The sequence below is a fragment of the Punctularia strigosozonata genome (genome assembly GCF_000264995.1).
Source record: "Punctularia strigosozonata HHB-11173 SS5 unplaced genomic scaffold PUNSTscaffold_12, whole genome shotgun sequence".
In the NCBI taxonomy this organism is placed as follows: domain Eukaryota; kingdom Fungi; phylum Basidiomycota; class Agaricomycetes; order Corticiales; family Punctulariaceae; genus Punctularia; species Punctularia strigosozonata.
Window position 1 is genome coordinate 236616 of NW_006767444.1, and position 19379 is coordinate 255994.

General features: G+C 58.6%; 5 protein-coding genes across 5 annotated transcripts in view; 3 read left to right on the forward strand and 2 right to left on the reverse strand.

The window, feature by feature from the left end:
• PUNSTDRAFT_54607 (LrgB-domain-containing protein) overlaps positions 1 to 524 on the forward strand; it is a 3534-nt gene extending 3010 nt beyond the window's left edge. Inside the window, exon 14 of the mRNA XM_007386824.1 lies at positions 22 to 524. The gene's annotated coding sequence lies outside the window, so the exon portion shown is untranslated. The remainder of the gene's footprint in view (positions 1 to 21) is intronic.
• Positions 525 to 1127: 603 nt separating this feature from the next.
• Positions 1128 to 4504, reverse strand: PUNSTDRAFT_137191 (STE-domain-containing protein; the record flags this gene model as incomplete). Its single annotated transcript, XM_007386825.1, has 2 exons — positions 1128 to 2527; positions 2590 to 4504. The coding sequence occupies 2 exons, from the start codon at positions 4502 to 4504 to the stop codon at positions 1128 to 1130; spliced, it is 3315 nt and encodes a 1104-aa protein (XP_007386887.1).
• A 6778-nt stretch (positions 4505 to 11282) lies between these two features.
• On the reverse strand, positions 11283 to 12686 carry PUNSTDRAFT_127692 (alpha/beta-hydrolase; the record flags this gene model as incomplete). The annotated part of the gene is made up of 4 exons (XM_007386826.1): positions 12350 to 12686; positions 12050 to 12172; positions 11854 to 11999; positions 11283 to 11767 (listed from the first exon to the last, which is right to left on the reverse strand). Exons 1-4 carry the CDS (start codon positions 12511 to 12513, stop codon positions 11283 to 11285), a joined length of 918 nt encoding a protein of 305 aa, XP_007386888.1. The 5' UTR covers positions 12514 to 12686.
• Positions 12687 to 13997: 1311 nt separating this feature from the next.
• On the forward strand, positions 13998 to 14571 carry PUNSTDRAFT_16531 (uncharacterized protein; the record flags this gene model as incomplete). Its single annotated transcript, XM_007386827.1, has 2 exons — positions 13998 to 14297; positions 14356 to 14571. Coding segments are annotated over 2 exons (516 nt in total), but the record flags the coding sequence as incomplete, so codon positions are not given.
• Positions 14572 to 16765: 2194 nt separating this feature from the next.
• PUNSTDRAFT_137194 (uncharacterized protein) lies at positions 16766 to 17771 on the forward strand (the record flags this gene model as incomplete). The annotated part of the gene is made up of 4 exons (XM_007386828.1): positions 16766 to 16850; positions 16910 to 17238; positions 17303 to 17538; positions 17600 to 17771. The coding sequence occupies 4 exons, from the start codon at positions 16766 to 16768 to the stop codon at positions 17769 to 17771; spliced, it is 822 nt and encodes a 273-aa protein (XP_007386890.1).
• Positions 17772 to 19379: the final 1608 nt, after the last annotated feature.

Here is a 19379-nt window from a genome sequence, read left to right on the forward strand (position 1 = left end):
GGGGGGGGGGGGGGGGGGGGGGGGGGGGGGGGGGGGCTGTCCCGTGCTCTCCGGAAGAGATGGGGCGGGTTCGCCTAATCACCGACTGGCGATCGGCGCAGATCGGCGCCCTGGGATCTATTACAGCCATCGAGATGGGCATAGTTAGCGTGTACGCACAGCTCCAATCCTCTCTCTCTCTCTCATACACGTCTCCGGCGAGATCGCAGGAATCGCGGCCCTACACTGTCCTGTCCACCCGATGATGGATGAATGGCGGAGGCTATATCGCACAGCCCGAGAAGAGATAAGGGGGGTGTGAAGGGGGGAAGCGATAGAAATTTGCTGGGATCGCATGTTCATGATCCCCATTGGCGATGCAGGTTCATTTAGGGTGGAGAGTGCAGGGAGAGGGCGGGGGCGGGGACGTCGTTGATCGGAATGGAATTACTACATTCGAGTATTGACTAACGTATGGGTGCGTGTGCGTGTGCTTTGTAGCTACATTCGGGTTTCGCGAACGAAAGGTCTCGAGGAGAAGAACAGCGATGGTTGGATGTGTGTGTGTGACCGGAAAGCAACAAAGAAGAAAACAGACAGGGTGCGCGGGCGTGCCGCCAACTATGGGTGGAGAGACAATCAAGTGGGAGATGCTAAGCTATCGATAAAGTAAAAGGAGAACATGTAACAGACGATCTGGGGAGTGGGCCGTGCCGAGGGGGGGTGCCGCGTCCAGACGCGCGACGAATGGAAAGCGAAAGGTGGGGAAGCGTGGCGGCGAGCTTGCTCGCTGGCGACGCAAGATTAGAGGCGATGGTGGGGCGAACCGATCGTTCCGGCGATGGGGGGCATTAGGTGCGGGTGTATTATACTGGGTCGTGGCAGGAGACAGAAGGGGGAAAGCCAGTCCCGTCGAGGCGTTGCTGAGATCGAAGAATTAGGTCGAACTTGGAAAGTACCGGGAGACGATCGAGTCGGGGGGAAGCTGATGATGACGATTAGGGGGGGTGTGGAAATCCTGGTGCAAATACTGTAAACACGAAAAAACACTTTTGGTGCAAGACGACGTGGATGTGGGCCCCGCCGTTGCATGAAAAAAAAACGTGCGTCATTTTGATTCGTCCTCTTTCCCGGCCCTTCTGCGCGTCTTACATGGAGACGTGGCGGACGGCGGTCGCAGACTCGACTTGGCCAGCGAGCGCGTAGTAGTTCGTGGTCGGCACGACGGGCACCTGCTGCTGCTGCTGCTGCTGCTGCTGGGAGGCGGGAAGTCCGAGCATGTACATCCCCTGGTCCTGCATCGCGCCCTCGTGGTCGCTCGGCGGGCTATCGTGGAACGCGGGGTACTGCCCCGGCGAGTCCGTCGCGTACGTCGCGTACTGCGTCGCGGCGGCGGCGTACGGGTCCGCGTCCGGCTGAAGGCCCATCATCGGCACGTCGCCCGAGCTCCGGCGCGAGTGGGTCTGGCTCTGGCTCTGGCTCTGGCTGGCGGCGTACGCGAGCGGCACGGTATGGTGCGCCGGGCTCGAATGCGTCGACTCGTACGCGGCGGCGTAGGGGTGGTACGCCCTCGCCGCCGCCGCCGCCGCCGTACCCGCGTAGTCCGGGATGGACGCCGTGAGCGGACGGCGGATGCTCTCGCCCGCGCGGGCGTAGTTGGGCGTCACGCTCCGGAAGCGGCGCACGGGGCCCGCGACGGACGGCTGCTGCTGGCCGAGCGGGTAGAGCGCGGCGTGGTCGAAGGAGGCCTTGGTCGACGGCGCGGAGAGCGACGAGCCCGAGTCGGGCGAGAGGTACCGGTAGTGCAGCTGCGGCGAGCTGGTGGAGCCGAGCGAGGAGGACGAGGCGCCGCTGCCGTGGCGGAGGTGGGCGACCGCGGGCGGGACGGCGGCAGCCGTCGCCGCCGCGCCGGGGAAGGCGGTCTGCACCCAGTCGGACACCATCCCCTGACCTTGGACCTGCGCCTGCGTCTGACTCGGCACGCCGAAGGACGTCGCGTACTGTTGCTGTTGCTGCTGCTGTTGCTGCGCATAAATCTCGTCCTCCGAATCAACGTCCGCCTCGTCCGCACGCGCGTCCTCCGGCTCGTGCGCATACACCCCGTCGTCGACGTGCGCGACGCCCTCCGCATCCGCGCGCGCGTGCGTCCTCGCGTGCTGCGCCAGATTATCCGCGCGCGCGAACCGGCGGCCACAGCGGGCACACCCGTGCGGGCGCTCCGCCGTATGCGTGCGCATATGGCGCCGCGCGTGCTCCGCGCGGCGGAACGTGCGTCCGCACGAGTAAAGCGGGCACGCGAACGCGCGGCCGTCGATGGCGTCGAAAGAGGCGGGCAGGGTCGCGGCGTGCGCGCTGGCCGGCTGCTGCTGCTGGTGCTGGTGGTGGGGGTGGTCGTACCCGGCGCCGGCGGCGTAGGTGTGCCTCGCCTGCGGTTGAGCGCGCGCGTACTGCGCCTGTTCGGGCGAGTACGGCGACGACGGAAACCCTCCGGCGGCGGACGACGAGAGCGGGCCGGACACGAGCGTCGGCACCGCCATATCCCGCATATCTGCGTCAACAAGCCCCCGGTCAGCGGACGGGTCGTTTTTTAAAAAGCGATAGAACCCGTACCGAGCGACGACGTGGGCGCGGACGACGGTCCTGCCAGCGGGACCCTGCCGTGCACGTTCGCAGCAGCGACGCCCGTCAACGCGGGCGGCGGCGGCGCCTTCCTCCTCATCCTCATCCTCTCGCTCTCGCGCTCCCTCCAACTCCGCGGCCCAAACTCCTCCCTCGCCTGCGCCAGAAACATATCCGCCGCGCTCAGATCGCCGTCCCGCGCGCCGTACCCCGCGCCCATATCCACCTCCGCGCCTCCACCTCCACCACCACCCTCGCGCGACGGGCGCGCGGCGGTCGTGAACGGCGCGCCAAATTTGCGGTTCGCGCCGGAGGCCGAGGACGACGACGCGTGGGCGTGGGCCGAGGACGACTTGGGCTGCTTCTTCCTCCGCTGCTTGTACGTCGGGCTGCCCTCGAACAAGGACAGCATGCTGAAGAACGCGGCGCCCGAGCCTCCGGGCACGCCCTGTCTCCGCTGCCGCTGCTGCTGCTTCCTCGCCGCCTCCTCGGCCGACAGACTCTCGTCCGTCGAGTGCTCGTGGTCCATCTCGGGCGTCGTCCGCGGCGCATCGTCCGTCGTCCCGCTCGTTCGCCTGTACCCGTTGACGATCCCAGAGCTAGAGATAGATGTAGAGGCAGAGGTCGAGGCAGAGGAAGAGGTGGTGGTGATGGCGGCCTCGTCGGCGACGCGGACGGCGGCCTCGAGCTCGCCCTCGCCATCGCGCGCGGCCGAGAACTGCTCGTAGAGCGGGCGCTTGGGGTCGTAGGTGAAGCTGAGCGCGGGCTCGCCCACGACGGCGGTCGTCGGCTCCTGGCCCATCCGCTCGCGCTTGAGATCGCGCTCGAGCGCGTCGAGGAAGAGCCGATCGTGCGGGACCGAGAACCTGTGTGCCACCCCGTCAATTCCAGGAAGGAAAATAAATAAATTAGATGGTTGGAATCGGACGGACCAGTAAAACACCTTCTGCTTCTTCTGGGTCCTGATGCACTGGTACTTGAACAGCAGGTCGAGGAACGGGCTCTTGGGCTCCTCGAGGCAGGCGTCGACGCCGGGCTTGAGGTTGCGGAGGTCGGAGAAGACGCCCTCTTCAAACTTTTTCATGTTGCGGACGGGGCGGCCAAAGGCCTCGAAGCGGAAGACGAGGGCGCGGACGATGTCGGTGCCGGTGATGTGGTACAGGCCGGACCAGAGGACGCAGGAGACGGATTCTTGGTTCGGGAGGAGGAAGCGGTTCAGCGAGGGGTGGTGGCCCGCTTGACTACCCGAGCCTGGACCGAGGCCGGACGACGAGCCTGGGACGAGAGACGACGACGACGAGGAGGAAGAGGAAGAAGAGGCGGGCGTGGTGATGGAGGAGGAGGAGGCGGCGGGGTTGTCCCAGTGCGAGGGCGCGGTGGCGAGGAAGAACTTGAGCTTGTCGAGGTGGGCGAGCAGGCCCTGCTCTTTCGCCGTCAGCGGGCGCGTGAGCTGCGTCATGCCCAGCGCACCCGCGCTCGTCGTCGGGGGCGCCGTCGGGGTCGTCGTCGAGGTCGACGACGAGGGCGACGCGTGCGGTGGTTGAGGGGCGTGGGCGTACGCCGGCGCCGAGGACGAGGACGGCATGCCGTAGTCGACGTCCTCGTGCGGCGCGGGCCCGGCGGTCGTCGTCTGCAGCGCGTAGGACGGCGCGGACGGGGCGTACGGGTAGGACGACGGGTCCGAGGAGGGGTACGCCGGCGGCTGTTGGTACATGATCTGGCCGTCGGCGGCGTACGCGTACGTCGGGGGCGAGGGCGGCGCGCTGCCGGGCGGCGAGGGCGCGGGCGAGAGACCGTACGCGATCGACGGGCGCCCGTGTTGCGGGTGGTGCGAGAACGGGTGTATAGGGTTGTTCTGGAGGTGCTGCGGAGCCGGGCCGGGGGTGTAGAGGCCGAGCGCGTCCATTATTGTACGGTTTGATTAGGCGGGGGGCGAACGAAAAGCGAACGTGAACGATTAGGTGCGGTGTTTTAACTACGCTTTGAGGACGGGAGGGCGGGTGACGGTTACTGCATGAGGGGCGACGGAGATCGTCAGCCATCGGCGGGATCAAAATGATCAGGGGGCGCGCGTAATCGTAATAGAGAGCGCGCGCGCGGTGGGAGCGTAGGGCGGGAGCGGGAGACGGGAACGTACATTACTCATGGGCGGCGCCGGGCGGGTGAGATACGGGCTAGCTGGAACCACGCGCGAGGTTTTCTCTGCGGTGACGAGATCAACAGGCGGGGGACGTCGGCTTCGTCGGCGAGCTGTAGATCCAACGGGCGGTGCTGAGCTGAGCGGGCTGTAGCGTAGAGAGGTCTCTATGGCACGGCGAGATTAAGAAGGAGGTAGGTAGGTACGAGGGAGGGAGGGAGGGACAGCGGCGGAGGGAGGAGGAGGAAGGGGGACGGAGGACCAGGGTCGGTAGCGCGGCAGGGACGCTAAGTACGAAAAGACGATGGGCCCGTCGCCCGGCTCGTCCGCCCGCCCGCCCGCTGGCACCAATCCGCCGACGTGATCGCGGATGGGGTGCGTGTGTGTGCCACTCTCTCTCTCCCGGCCGACGCCGGTCGGGCACTCGGCGTCCTAAACCACACTCGACCTCGCCGCGGGCAGCTTCGTTTCTCAAGACGGGCGCAAAACGCGAACAAATCGCTTTGGCTTTCGTGGCTCGCCTCGACTCCCGGCCGCGCCCGGCGAGAGCTCTCCTTTGCGGGGGGGTCTTGTTTCTGCTGGACGTGTTCTATCGTCGCTCGCTCGCTCGCTCGTCCGTCGCACTATGGGATCCCGCAACGGCGCGCGCTATCGAGCGAGGGGAGCCGCTGCACGCTGGCCTGCCGCCGACGGCACCCAAAATAATTCCGCGCGGGCGGTGCACCAAGCTCAAAGCGTCGCGCGGCGCCACTCGCACACCTTCTGCTTCCGTCGCTCTCTTGCCCGATCCGGAAACCACACCCTCGCTCTATTCTAAAACGCATTTTCACGGTTCACGCTCCGCTTTGGTCGAATGCCCCCATGATCTACATCCGCCCAATCCGCCTCTGGCTGACCCGCCGCTTGATGGGCCTGATAGGTGCGCACAGCCGGTGACCCTGAACCCCTCCTCGCCACGCGGTGTCACAAGAACACCGGGAGGACGACGAGACCTGCAGAGCTGGAAATGCCCATAAAACCAGTATGTAGACGTCTGCCCCGCCTCCCCCCCGCCACCCACGGCGGAAACGGGAAGGCTAATGATACCGTTGGTTCGTCTGCACCTGATCACGTCCAGAACCGGCTTCGCCCCGCGACACGATTGGCTATCCATCCCCCCCTCTTCGCCTCTCTCGAAAAAAGCCACACGGGCGCCACGATGCAAAGAGGCCAATCGCCGGCCCCAGCCTTCAGGGCCGCACCCTCCGTCACCCCCCTTGTCTCCGCAAAGAAGTAGAGAGCCGTGGGCCCGTTTTTCTTCGCACAGATCGATAATGAATCCAGGTGCAAGACCTGACGTTGCTCTCGATGTATTCGTCCTGGGGCCAGATCCTACGACGACGGCACGTGTGCGCTGTGCGAGCACTGGAACTCGCTGCCGCCGGTTCCCCGGACCCCCCCGCCACTGACATCGAGCGAAACGCGCGAGCGATCCCGCATGCCTGCGTCTTCTTCCACCCGGAAACGGGTCGCCTACGAGAGTGATAGTCACTCCTGCCCCCGATATCAAAAAAATAAAATAAAAAGAAAGGAAAGGCACTTTCCTCTTTCCATCGCGAGCGGTGCACGTGCCAGCGATAAACCCAATCATACCCAATCACCTCGCTCGCTGCCGTAAAGAAGAAGTAGAAGAAGTAGAAGAGTGAACAAAACGAGAAACCTTCCAATAATAAAAAAATCTAGCTTCCGCGACCCTCTCCCGCCAATCCCATGCTCCCTGCCTCCTACGTAATATAACGGGAGATCGCTCATACTCCTTTCGTTCCTCTCGCGAGCGACCCGGGAGGTACAAAGTGACGTAAACCGTCACGTTCTCGCGAGAGGGGGGAGGGGATGACGGTCCGCGCCTCTGTCGATACCGCCATACGGCCCCGGCAACACATATGCAGCTTTGTATCGGAGATCCGCGACCACCGACGGATTATACGTTGCCATAAACCCGAGCATACCGTCGGACGTCCATGGAATCTGGGCGGCACCAGCGCGATCTCGGGACGCAAATCCAAACGTCACACCGCCAGCAAACGCATTCGCATCATCCGCCACCGCACATGGTACCGAACACGGCAAGCCGCTATCCTCCTTTGACCAGCCCATCTCCAAAGAAGGAGAGAGAGAAACTCGAACTTGGAAAGACAGATTGCCGTGGGGGACCCTTACTGTGTAACGCGCCGTTGCAAGATCCGCCGCATCGGTGTCGTCTCGGCTCGTTACATCCATCCGGCAAGCCACGCGCCCGCTCCGTCCGCGTCGACCTCTTCTTCTTTCCATCTCTTTGTTCCCTCTTAGGCTCCGAACCGCCATCGCGTGGCTGCCTGCCGTACAGACGTCACGGAGCCTCGGAGGCCGGAACCGGCTCGAGCGACAAAGCCCTGAACACGGCGTGTACCACACACGAGAAAGAAGCCAACGCAAAATCCGAAGAAAACGTTTTTCCTCGTTATCGCGACTTCCTATCAGCGCCCTTCCCCCGCGTCTCCTTCACGCGCTTTTGCAACGTCAACCACCCCCCCTCCCCTCCCTCCCTCGTGGATCTTCCCTCTCGATCTCTCTCACTCAAAACGATTCTCGCTCCTCCTTCTCGTTATAGCCCCAGTTCCACCGCCTATTCCGCGCGATCGTGCGCGAACGGAGACGGACTGATGCATCGCGGTCGATCCACGAGGATTAACGTTTCCGTTGACGACCATCTCTCTCCATATTAACATTTCCATCGATTCCATCCACTCCCACAATCTATAAGTAGACACAACCCCCCAGCATCAGAACAACGAACGCAATTAACGGCCCCCACGGGCTTGACTGTTGATACATACATACATAAACATAAATTTACGATTGCAATGCGCTCAATCGGTATCAGAGTTTCTCGACGGCTGGTCCATCGCTCTCGTCATCAGCCAGGCACCTCGGACCCACCGTGGCCTCCCTCAGGTATGCAAGCTAGCCCGTATCTCTAGCGCTAACCGCCTGCGGTCCACCCTTCCTTGCGTTTCAGTCCATCGACATCCGAACCCGCTCCGCTATTCCGATTTCCGTCATAAACTCGTCGGCTCAACGTCGATCCCCACGCCGCCGCCGGGCGTTCTATACATAGCGACGCGGGAACCCGCCGTACTCTACCCCCAACGGCGCCGCAAACGCAATAATGCCACACCGGCAAACGCAAAAAATAATATAAAAAAACCTTGCGCCAGGCGCTAGCGCTTTTCGTCGCGAGCGTCCGAACACCACATGCTTGTCACCTTCGGGCCCTCTGTTAGGCGCCCAGAAGAAAAAAGCACGCCCGCCCCCCACCCCGCCCTTTGCCCGGCATACAAGGACCAAAATTCACGAACTTGGCATCTCACGCCAAACAATGATCATCGACGCTTCCGCCCGCGACTGGAAGCTCTCTCCACCGCCATACGTAGTCGGAAACGGCATCGGTCTACAAACGCAAACACCACCTCTTTCCGTTCACGGCTCTTCTCCTCCGTACTCCGCACAGTATACTTACTCCACATACTCTTGTGGCGCACCAACAAAAAATCCCCGCTCAGAGGCTCGCGCCCTCGTCGCGCGCCACTATCCCGTTACCACCGGCATCGGCGTCCTAACCAGCGGGAGCTCGGCTTAACGCTTCCTGATCCCGAAGAGCGAAGCCGTCCACGTTGCACGAAGCTTCCGTCAGTCCGCGGGATGCCAACAAACCTTCCTTTGGTCCCTTTGTTCCCAAAAAGGCAACGATCAGGCGCGTGGCCCGTAACCCTGCCGATGAAACACCCGCCGCCGCCCCTGCCCCCCCACCCGTCCGCCTGAAACAGCTGCGCCCTCGAGGCTGCGCCCTTCGCTTCGAGAGCTCTCGTTAGGATGTCGTCGACGATATCTTCTCGCAAAGATCGATAACTCGTGCGCGTGGCGGTCTAGAGGATCCCGGTCCGCCGCCGGTCGTCAGTATGCGCGCGCGCGTCCCTTCGGTCGTCCGCGCGTTCCGGATGGAAAGTCAAAGGCTATCGCGCACGCACATGGTCTCGTCATTTTCGGGGGTTTTCTCTCTCTCTTTTCTTTGCGCGCAAGGGATCCAGAACGAAACGGCCTATATCGCCTCCCTGAATTCGCGGGTTCGCGCATCCGCGCCGAGCGGAATGACGACAGAATCGGTGCGCCAAGTCGTCTGCGCATATCAAAGTCTCTGCGCACCTACTTATGCCATGTCTGTGCACCAGCTCGCGCTCGCGTTAACGAATCGGCCGTCCAAGCCGTGTTCCTCTGTCATCCACCTCGCCTCCCGACTCGGATCCGCTTCGATTCTGATGTATGCCGCGCCACGTCCTTCTCTCTGAACCTCTCGGCTTCCTGGAAGGCCGGTGCCGCGGTGGGTCGACACTCGCAGCAGCACGCGCCTCCGAGGAAGCTGCAGCAACGACGACAGCGAGAATAAAACGGGGCCGCAGCCTTGACTTCCCCCTCCTTCTGATCCCTGTGACCCACCGCGCTCATCCAACCACAACTCGGTCGACCAACAAGGCGGTCAATCGGACGCTGGCAAGAATAACGCAGACGATAAACGTTGCCGCAGCCTCCCCTTTCTTCCTCCTTCTGATCCCGTACATCTGACCGCGCTCATCTGCGTGCGTAGCACAGCCCGCAGCGAGCTCGCGTTCGGGCCCTGCAGGCTTCTTTGCCTTTTTCATCCCGATAGCTCCGGGCTGCGGATTGGTGCTCGCGGTCAGGATCAGCTTCGCCCGGGCCCGACAGCGACTGCGATATCTAAACCAGGGGGTGGGTCGGACTCCTGTTGGAACTTCGGCATGGAGACAAGGGTGATAGATTCGGCGCGGCGTGTGTGATTCAGAGCTGCCGCCGCCACCGACCAACGCGATATCTCAGCTGTACTTTCTTGACGAACCCGCGGTCCTGCCCGGTCTGATTGTCGTCATCCACGCATAATTACATTTGATCTCGGTCCGAGTTTAAAGTGCCTCATCATGCCCTCTGTTCCTTTCGCAAGCCTCTATATGCCACATGTTCAATATCTTGCCGCTTTGGGTCATATTGTTTCATTTGGGACAATTGTGAGGTATTGTTCCGACCCAGCTCCGACGAGCGCCCCAGGAAGTAGTACACTGAAAACGCAATCTGCACATGCACAGACCGCAGTTAGCGTTGTCAATTCAGCGGTTCCCGAGTTCTTCCCATCTCAGCGCGATGATGAATGCTCCCTGATGGAAGCGTGCTCTTTGAGTAAGGGGCCGTGACCTTGCGTTTTCTCTTATAGGTCTTCTTTCCTTCCTCCGCGAAATATCGCAGTCGCCCTGAATCCGTGGATGGCGAGATGAATGGAAGACACCCTCGTCGCTCTCTGTGCACACATCTGTCGATGCTGATGGCACGCGATTGCGTCGTTGCTCCCGGCACGGATCGCGAGCGCCATCCCCGAGAAATGCTGAGAGTTGAGAGCGCATCATACTCTGGCTGATCCAGGATATCTGCTTTTGCACACGCCGCGTGGCATGAATCCTCGCCACAGATTCAGGCGTAAACGTCGTTTGCATTCAAAGCTCTGAGATCACACACAGAGAAAACGGATTTGCGATCTGATCCATCAGCGTTTTCGCGATAACCTCGTGAACGCAGGATCGCGCGCCCCCATAGCAGCAATATATTACCTGCCTACAGAGATCCTTAAGAGGTCACGTAAGTATGTATGCAGCTCACACCAGATTGCACGAATTCTGTACATACGTATCTGAAAAAGAAAACCACGCAACGCCGGAAGATTGTATCTCGAGCTTGATCTCGAGCGCAGGACGAAGCGAGATGCCACAGATACGCGTCGCAGAGAACGCGCCCACCACCAGAACCACGTGCGGATCCGGGTGTGGGCGTTGGCGATGATGGTGTGGCGATGCTGGATAACCGCGATTCTCTGGTGTTTGATCTGATCTGTTGATCTTGGACGCTTGGCTTGAGAAGAATTGGGATTGCTTGGGACAAGCTTGGGACGGGAGCAAGAGGGAGCAAGACGGGAGGGTGTTAGGGAATGCGGTGCTTGACTCCAACGCCGGATGTTTTCCGAATCGGGATAATCTAACATCGGTAACGGAAGCAAACCGGAGGCATTTTTGCTGGTGAGTTATTCTGGCGTCACCAGCCAAGTGACACAGTGAAGCTATGCGTCGCTGCAACTGGTGGAAGTGGATGCATAGCTTCACACATAGGAGCAGCAGGGCCCTCAACGACATGGGCATGGGGTCCACACGTATCGGGCAGACAGGAAAGCATTATGTGTCTGTTGTGCGGTAAGAAAAAGAAGATGATTAGGGGTCACGGTGTAGTACGGGATGAGCCTCCTAAAGAGGATTGGGACGGTATCGGGACAGCGGCAAATGCCCGCTCGGTTGCTCCGGTCTTCCATGCCCAAGAACCATAGACAGCTTTTGGAGAAGAGTGATAGTCATTCACGTTCGGCACCGGCCTACCCAATTCAACTGTAGTCCTTGGGAGCCACTCCTTCGAACGTCAGTCAATCAGACTGTGGACCGCCAGCAATAGCATTCGCCAGCTCCTCCACGCCTACCATCGCTGGCGGCAGAGCTTGTCCAATGGATGCCTTCAGGTACACTCCCTCCGCCGCGAGGCAGTCGACGAACTGCCACACGTGCGCCTTACCCTTCGCGAGCGCCAATTCAACCTCGACGGACGCGACGCGCATTGCCTCCGCCATGTCTTCGATATCGCCCGCCGACACCTCGTTGGCGCCGGCGCCTATCCACACCCGCGTAGGCAGCACCTCCGCCCAGTCGCGCTTCCAGCCCGGCACAGGGCGCGCGAACTCGTGATATGGCAGCCCGAGCTCCTTTCCCGCGTGTTCGGACGCGCCGAAGATTTCGGCGACGTACTGGTCGACGATCGTCTTGGACAGCATGTCGAGCCCGTCGTTCGGGTGGTACGTTGCGCTGACGTGTCCGGCGAGCAGATCGGGCTGATCAGGAAGAGACCCTTCCCCGGCTTGGGCAGCCCCGCGGAGGGGTTTGGGGAGAGCAATGGTGTTGGACGGCGCAGGTGCGTAAGGAAGCCGAGGCTGAGATGTGCACCTGCTGAGTCGCCTGCGATCGCGACCTTGTTGTAGTGGACGCCCATCTCCTCTTGCATGTACCTGTACATGGCAGCCATCTGCCCGATCTGCATCGGAAAGATGGCTTCGGGGACGAGGGAGTAGTCGAGCGCGAAGACGCTGACGCTGAGCGTTTCGTGATGGCTTCGACGAGAGCGAGGAGGAATGTGCTGTACGTCCCTGGCTGCCAGACTTGGTAGCCGCCTCCGTGGATGTAGCATAGGACGATATCTGATGAGGAGGGAGGCTGCGGGTCGGTAAAGCAGTGCCGTAGCATCCAGTAGCCCGCGAAGTCCGGCCTGAGGACGTGTTCGTACAGGTTGCTCTGGACGGAGGCAAACCGGTGCGAGTTCAGGGCTCGCTTTGCGATCTTGTCGCCCGCAAAGGCGACGCGGAAGATGGAACGTGGATAGGTCTCGAAAGCGCCGAAAAATATCAGTTCAGCGCGCGTTGACGGATGATATATCACCGCTCACCGTCGGAATCTGGCATCGTATAGCTCCTCCTTCAGCGTGATCCTCCCCTTCCCTTTCCTACGTATACAAATTGCGAGAGCGATGAAAGGCCACGCGATCTCGGCTGCGAGGAACCTGAGCTTGTCGGCAAAGCTCACGTAGTTGTAGTTCGGGTTTGGATCCATGGTCAGCCCTTCAGCTCAGCGGGGAAAGCGCCCGGATCCAGCATCTCGACAACGGGGCATTGCTTTTGAGGGTCTTTCAATCGGCGGCCCGAACGGTGATGGCGGATGCGTCCTGTGTCAGAGAATATGTCAATTTGTGTCAATGTAGTCTAATTAGCGAGGCGATCCTGGGGACCAATTGAAGCTCGATCGGGCACAATATGAAGTTGGTATATGATCCCCTTTCTTTGCTCTCGTTGACGATGACGAGAAATGAGAGGTGATTGGACCGAACAGTAGTCAACTGCGGTGGACGGGATCAACCGTATGACATTCCGTCGGCCATTGTGCAGTCTGCAGACGACGCTGGCGTCGGGAAGTCGGAATCGACTCCACCCGGTGTCCCATGCACACGATCATGTGACCGGCTTTCTGCAGAGCGCGTCGACCGTTGGGACGCGTCGGTTACACGTCGACGGTATCGATTCGTCGTCCTCAGTGTTGTTACTGACCGGTCATATACGAAATGACCTGACCCGGTTATAACGGGTTAGTCAGTTAGTTATTTGGGATTGCGGGAACACCCCCGGGTCAGTGACGGGTCATAACAGTTTAAACTCCGAAATGCGTGAGACATCTGCTTGCTTGGGCGTAAATTTGACAACGTAGACCTGCTCCGTCTCTCACAAAATCATATCTATGCCGCGTCCAAAGAATCCCGTATGGGAGTGCTTCATAAAAAGCAAGAATAAAGTTGATAGTGTTGAACTAGGCTCTACACAGCCTTGGTCACATGCGACACAGCATGGCTGTTCTCACAGCCTTCCACATCATTGGCTTCATAGCCATCTGCACTGGTATGATAGCGTACAGCCCTGCATAGCCACTCCTTTGTAGTATATAAGAGCAGGCCTGTCCGCCCCTAATGACAACTCGTTTTCCTACTAGCAGTCCCCACCAGTAAGCTCTACAAGCTCACCAGGTCAGTCCCAGCCGCGTGCCACTACGTGCACTAGCGCTGTCCAATAGATAGTACACACTTCGGGGCAATCTGCAAATTCTGTGTAGATGCAGTCCTACGACAATTGACCGCGGATGAGGAGCAAGCTGTTAAAGAGGGTCGTCTCCAAGCTGCAAGAGGCAAAGACATACTGCTTGTAGAAGGTGTGAAAGTTCAGCCTTGTCAACCTTGAACAATGTGTGAAGTCTCTACAGCCCAAAATGCATCCACGGTGACAGCAGGGAAAGTGGACACAATGATCAATCACCTCCTTCGACACTGCAATTATTGCCCTGATGATGTGAAGTCCAAGTTTCAGTCGATGAAGAACCAACGGCAGGAAAGATCAGACTCCGATGTAGAGGTGGAGACAGTCAGTTCCCAAAGCAGCAAGCGTGTCCGATCCGACACCATCGGAAATCGGTCTGTCACCGAGCGTCGTCCAGCCAAGCAACAAAAGTTCCAAGTGATCGCAGCGAAGGCACATCGGTTCAATGCAGGACATCAAGAAGCATTCGACAGGCAGCTTCTTCGCGCGTTTGTCTCCGCGGGCTGGCCCTGGTCTTCGATCGGAGATCCGGAGGTCCAGGCACTCTTCCATAATTATGTACCCGGTGCACAACTCCCCTCTAGGCAGCGACTATCCGGGTCTCTACTTGAACGGGAGGTTGGAAAGTCTCAGCAGTCATGGATTATGAAGAATAGCAGGTCGAGCACCCCTGTGTATGCGACAATTCAATGTGACGGATTGAAGGACAGATCAAAGAAGCATATTCTTGCGTTCACACACACAGTCAACCGTGAGGTGAGGCGAATGAATAGCCATATCTGTCATCTACTGACCGAGCTACGGGTACTCTCAGGTACGGGTCGGCAGCATCTATGATCTCTCTGCCGAGCGCAAGACCGGAGAAAATTTGTATAAGCTGATGGAGAAGGAGATCGAGCACTGCCGGGATGTTCTGAAGCTTGCGGTGATTGGGATTACTGGCGATGCGGGTGGTGATGAACGTAAGGCTCGCGCTTTAGCTGCAAAGGAGAGTCCGTGGATGCTATTTGCAGACTGCTGGGCACATCAGGTATGTGTCGCATGCCACAATACATGTAGCTTTGTGTCGCTTGTCATGTTGCTCACATACTATGTATAGGTTGCTCTCATGCTTGCTGATTACATTAAGGGCAATAAAGATGTTGAATGGCTGCTGAAGGAAGCCGTGGACATTGCACAGTGGTGGAACAACCACTCGTACGCGTACGGTCTCTTCATGCTTGAGCAGGGCACGCGCGCTCTCGCCCTTGTCCTTCCCATTGTCTCGCGGTGGACAGCCTATTACGGCACTCTAGACCGCCTCCTTGATGTTCGGAAGGCACTCGATATCACAGTCTCCCGTCACGAGCAAGCAATCATCCAGTCTGTCGGCAGCAACAAGAAGAATAAGGAGAAGGCGAGGAAGGTACTTCAAAGGTCCCGTAGCACGGTGTTGATGGCAAAATTCGTTCGGTATGATTCTTGTCTACACTGACAACCTGACATATGTCTGATTGCCGTTAACATGGTTCCAGCATCAAACTCCACATCGAACCTCTCGCAATCGCTGTCAACGTAGCTCAAGGAGCTAATACGCGATGCGGTCAAGTTCTCCTCATGCTCGGGAAGCTTTACAAAACATATATCGACCTTCGCCGACGTGAGTGCAAGAATCCTGGTGACTCCGAGGAAATGGCAGGGCACCCTGTCACTGCCATCATCCGGAGCATCGAGAAACGTTGGCTCAAAGCCGGCCAGGATGTCTTCCTTGCCACGCTGTTCCTTAACCCGTTCATCAACCGATCCATTTTCAAAATCACCCCCGCCGTCATCATGGGAATCATCAAGCGAATGTATCAACGTGTCTTTCGCCTTGGTGCCGATGAGGTCCCGTCGACGCTGCTTGGCATGGTGCTACGCTATAGTAACCGGCAGGGAGAATTCTCAGAGGACAACTGGCCTGTCGACATTATGAAGGATGTATGTAGAACACAGGTACGTACGATGTTCTGGCACATCGTTCCTGATCCGTACTCACATTTGTGCGAAGGATGGTTCAACTGATCCTGTCAAAGCATGGGAGACTCTCGGAACTACGAACATACTCGCCAAGCTCGCAATCCTTCTTCTCAACTTTGTTCCAAACTCAGCATCGAACGAACGTCTGTTTTCTACGTGGAACGACATAAAGACGAAGAAACGAACCCGTCTCGGCACCAAGAAGACTCGCGACACCGTATACCTCAAATTTGAGATCCGACGTGAGCACGCCAAGGAAGGCTCTGCACGGAAGCGTCTCAAGCGCCAGTTTGGCAACACGGAGAATGCCATTGACCTTGACGAGAGTGCCAGTAGGACCGAGGAGATTGAGATCTTGCGACAGGTGGAGGACACTGGCGGCGATGCTGACACGGAATCAGCCTCAGATAGCGCCAGCGATGACGAGCATCTCGGCGACTCACAATCAGATTCCTCCTCGACGGACACATTCTCTGCGCCAGACCTTTCAAACGATGGACAACCTGACCCGGGGGCCTCTTCGCGTCCTGCTCCAGAGCAGTTTCGTTCCCGCAATCCCGCAAGCTCTCTCTCTTTCTCCCGCCTTGCACAACGACTCCAAGCGGAAGCCGAACTCGACAGCAGCGACTCGGATGCCTTGCAGTCAGATTCGGAGGATACTGCCAAGATATCTGTAACGAACGTACACGGGGTTCCTGTCACTCGCAAGGTGAGTGATCCTAGGTCTACCTGTGATTGTCCTCTCACCACATTGACCCGCAGGTCAGACTCTACTTCGGTCAGAAGCGGCTCTTTACCCTCCCCGAAATCTTCGACTTCACAGTTCAATCAGGTTGGGACACATTCTGGGCCGACGGCGTCAAGAACTATCGCGAAGAATTGCTCTTTTATGAGCTCCTGACCCGCGAAAACTGCGAGAACGCGATGGAGGATGGTTCAGCACCCACTTCTGGGCCATCGGCACAGGTCACAACCATCCAGAGCACTCAGGACTCGTCGAACACCATAGATTTGAGCTCTGAATAGACTTGTACTACCATAGATAGTGTATGTACAAATGACTCGTTCTGACCCCTCTGACCCCGGGTCATTTCGAGTCATTTCAATCCCAAATGACCCGCTTGTGACCCGATCAGTAATAACCCGGGTCAGTGACACCACTGGTCGTCCTGGTCCCGCTATATCTTGCCGCAGCCTCTCCGAAGCTCATAAATTTCCATAGTAACATGGAAAATACCATAAAACTTGAGAAACTCACCCAAAAGGTTGCAAGAGACTTCGGCTCGTTCGAGTTGCACAAGGAAATCTATGGTCAGTGAGCCACCGACGTCTTCTTCGCTGACCATCACCTGAAGATAAAAACATGATAGAGTTGTCCGCAAAGATGAAGCGTAGCAAATTACGCGTTCCGCTGTCCGTGCTCACATATGCCATCAAGAACATCATACATCCCACGTTCATCCACGCCCAAATTCCGGACGCCCTGGAGCTTCTGGCGTGCGTCGAACGAGTTCGGCAGAGTACAGTGCAAGAGACTCTCTATGCGCTCTCTCTTAACAATGAACACGCTCAGAAGGACGCTCACGTCAGACTGCTCGGAGACGACGACTCCGAACGACTGAACCGGATCGCGTCAGAGAAAGATGCGCTTAAAATCCGGCACTCTTACGTGACGATAACATGCCAGCTCTGCTTTTTGGTGAGAGTCAGCATGCGGCTTCTGACACATCAACCTGATAAACGCACCGTCTTACTCCGTGCAGCATATACGGAACTTGTGGACATCCGCACAATGGGTCTCGATCAAACAAACCATGGATGCTTACTTTCCTGACCCGGACAACGCGGCGAACTGGAAGAGCAAGCGGGCCAGCTGGCACGACGGTATCTCGGAGGTCGAGCTCGAGAAGTTCTTGCGGTATCGAACCAAATGCAGGAGGTTCATCGGGAGCGTCGGCCAGTGGGAGGAAAAGAACGCGGACAGGTTCAACGAACTGGGGTGAGGCTCCATGTTTCGCATCTATGCGTGCCAAAGCATTGCTGAAGCACATGTTGTGAAGCATCGAGCCGTCGGAAGCGTATGCCATCCCCGAGTTGTATCAAGACTGCCAAAAGGCTTTGGGAGTGCACGCAGGACCCAGCGACGAAAACGTGCTGAAAGACCTGGAGCAGTACTTGGCCGATGTCGAATCCATGCACGAAGAGATTATCACCATGTTTCAAGACGATTGACTAAACAAATCCGAGGTATGCCTTCTTACACGCCTGTCTGTCCCTTATTATTCCATCTCACACAGGGTCAGTCAATATGAAGGGTGCCGGTGGCCGTTCTTATGCTACTGCGGCGACACGTTCCTCCACGATTGTTGTGCATCTGTACGAAGTCCGTCCACGGAGGATGTTGAGGCCCGAAGGCTCTATCTGAACTCGGCCATAGCGAGGCGAAGGCTCAACTTTGGTCCGGCGTACGTTCTCCGGGCCTCCGCCGGGCCCTTACGGAGTCGCACTCCTTGCAGATCACTCAGACCTCGGACAAAAACGATCCGCATCGGCGCGCTGACCCCTGCACGGATCCCCGCGTCATTCATAGTACTCCGCTCTCACTGCCAGGTTTACGGCGGATCAACACACCCGCCGTCCTCTCTGATACGGGACGAACCAAATGCCCATGCCTCGTCTATATCGGGACCAGAACCGTATGGTCAGGAAACCCCTCGACGTTCTCGGTACCTTTACCCATCCTCTCAGCGTCGTCCCCCTCCATCGGTGCGCGAGCGATGGAACACGACTTATCATGGGGAGGTGGCATGCACACGCTTTGGTCCGGAGTGGCCGAGACATCAAGGGGCTTGCGAGTACGCCGGTCGATCGTCGACTGCGGTTTATCCAGCTTACAGCCGTCAGCGTCCCTCGCCCACCGGAGACGCCGACTTTGCGCTTGGTATTTCATTCTTCCCACCGACGAAACGGCGCACCTGCTCATATCGATACGCTCGCGTTGTGTTATTCGCTTTAACCTTGCCGTACTACGTTCGTACGAGATGCGATCTTCTGGAACGAACCGAACGTAGGAAACGGACAGACGCGCGACTGCGACCTCGGTCCCAAATCCTCCCCTGCCGTTCTCAACGACTGAATTTTCCGCACCCGCGAGCGCGATCAGAGAGGTGCCGAGGCCCGCGTTCGGTTTTCCCCCCCGAGACCGACGTGCTGCGGAATCCGAACAACAGAGAAAAAAAAAAACGGGCGCGAGCTTTTCTTCCAGGCACCGAAGAGCTTAGCCCAGCAGGCCAGCCAGTCGAGACCGCCCTCCCGCGGGCGAACTCGCCGCAGCTGTTTGGAAACGCGGGCGCACGCATATGGGCATCCGTCGCCCACCGGTGTGCTGCCAAGGGGCCAAGAACGGATCCTCGCGTTCCCGCGCACCTGGGCGTGGTGTCGGAACCCCGCGTCGGGCATCGTGACCTATACTTGTGTGCGTTAATGGGACTCAGGCACGGAACTTGAGCGTACGAGTGCCAGGAATAGGACGCGAGGGAAGGAGGCGCGGTGGTGCAGGCACGGAACAGGCATACAGTGCTGCACGGAACAGGCATACAGTGCTGCACGGAACAGGCATACAGTGCTGCACGTTCTCTGCGGCAGCAGCGGTGACGATGACGGAAGCCGATGGGAGTGATTTCTTGGACGCGTGTCCTTCAGAGTTTCTGCTTGTCCCATTTTCATTCCAGGGATTCTGCAGTGCATTCGACTTGCACCGTCCTCGGAAAAGAGCCTGACACCAAGGAACCATTGGTGATTCATCCTCAGGAATCGAGCATGATAAGGATAACGACGATG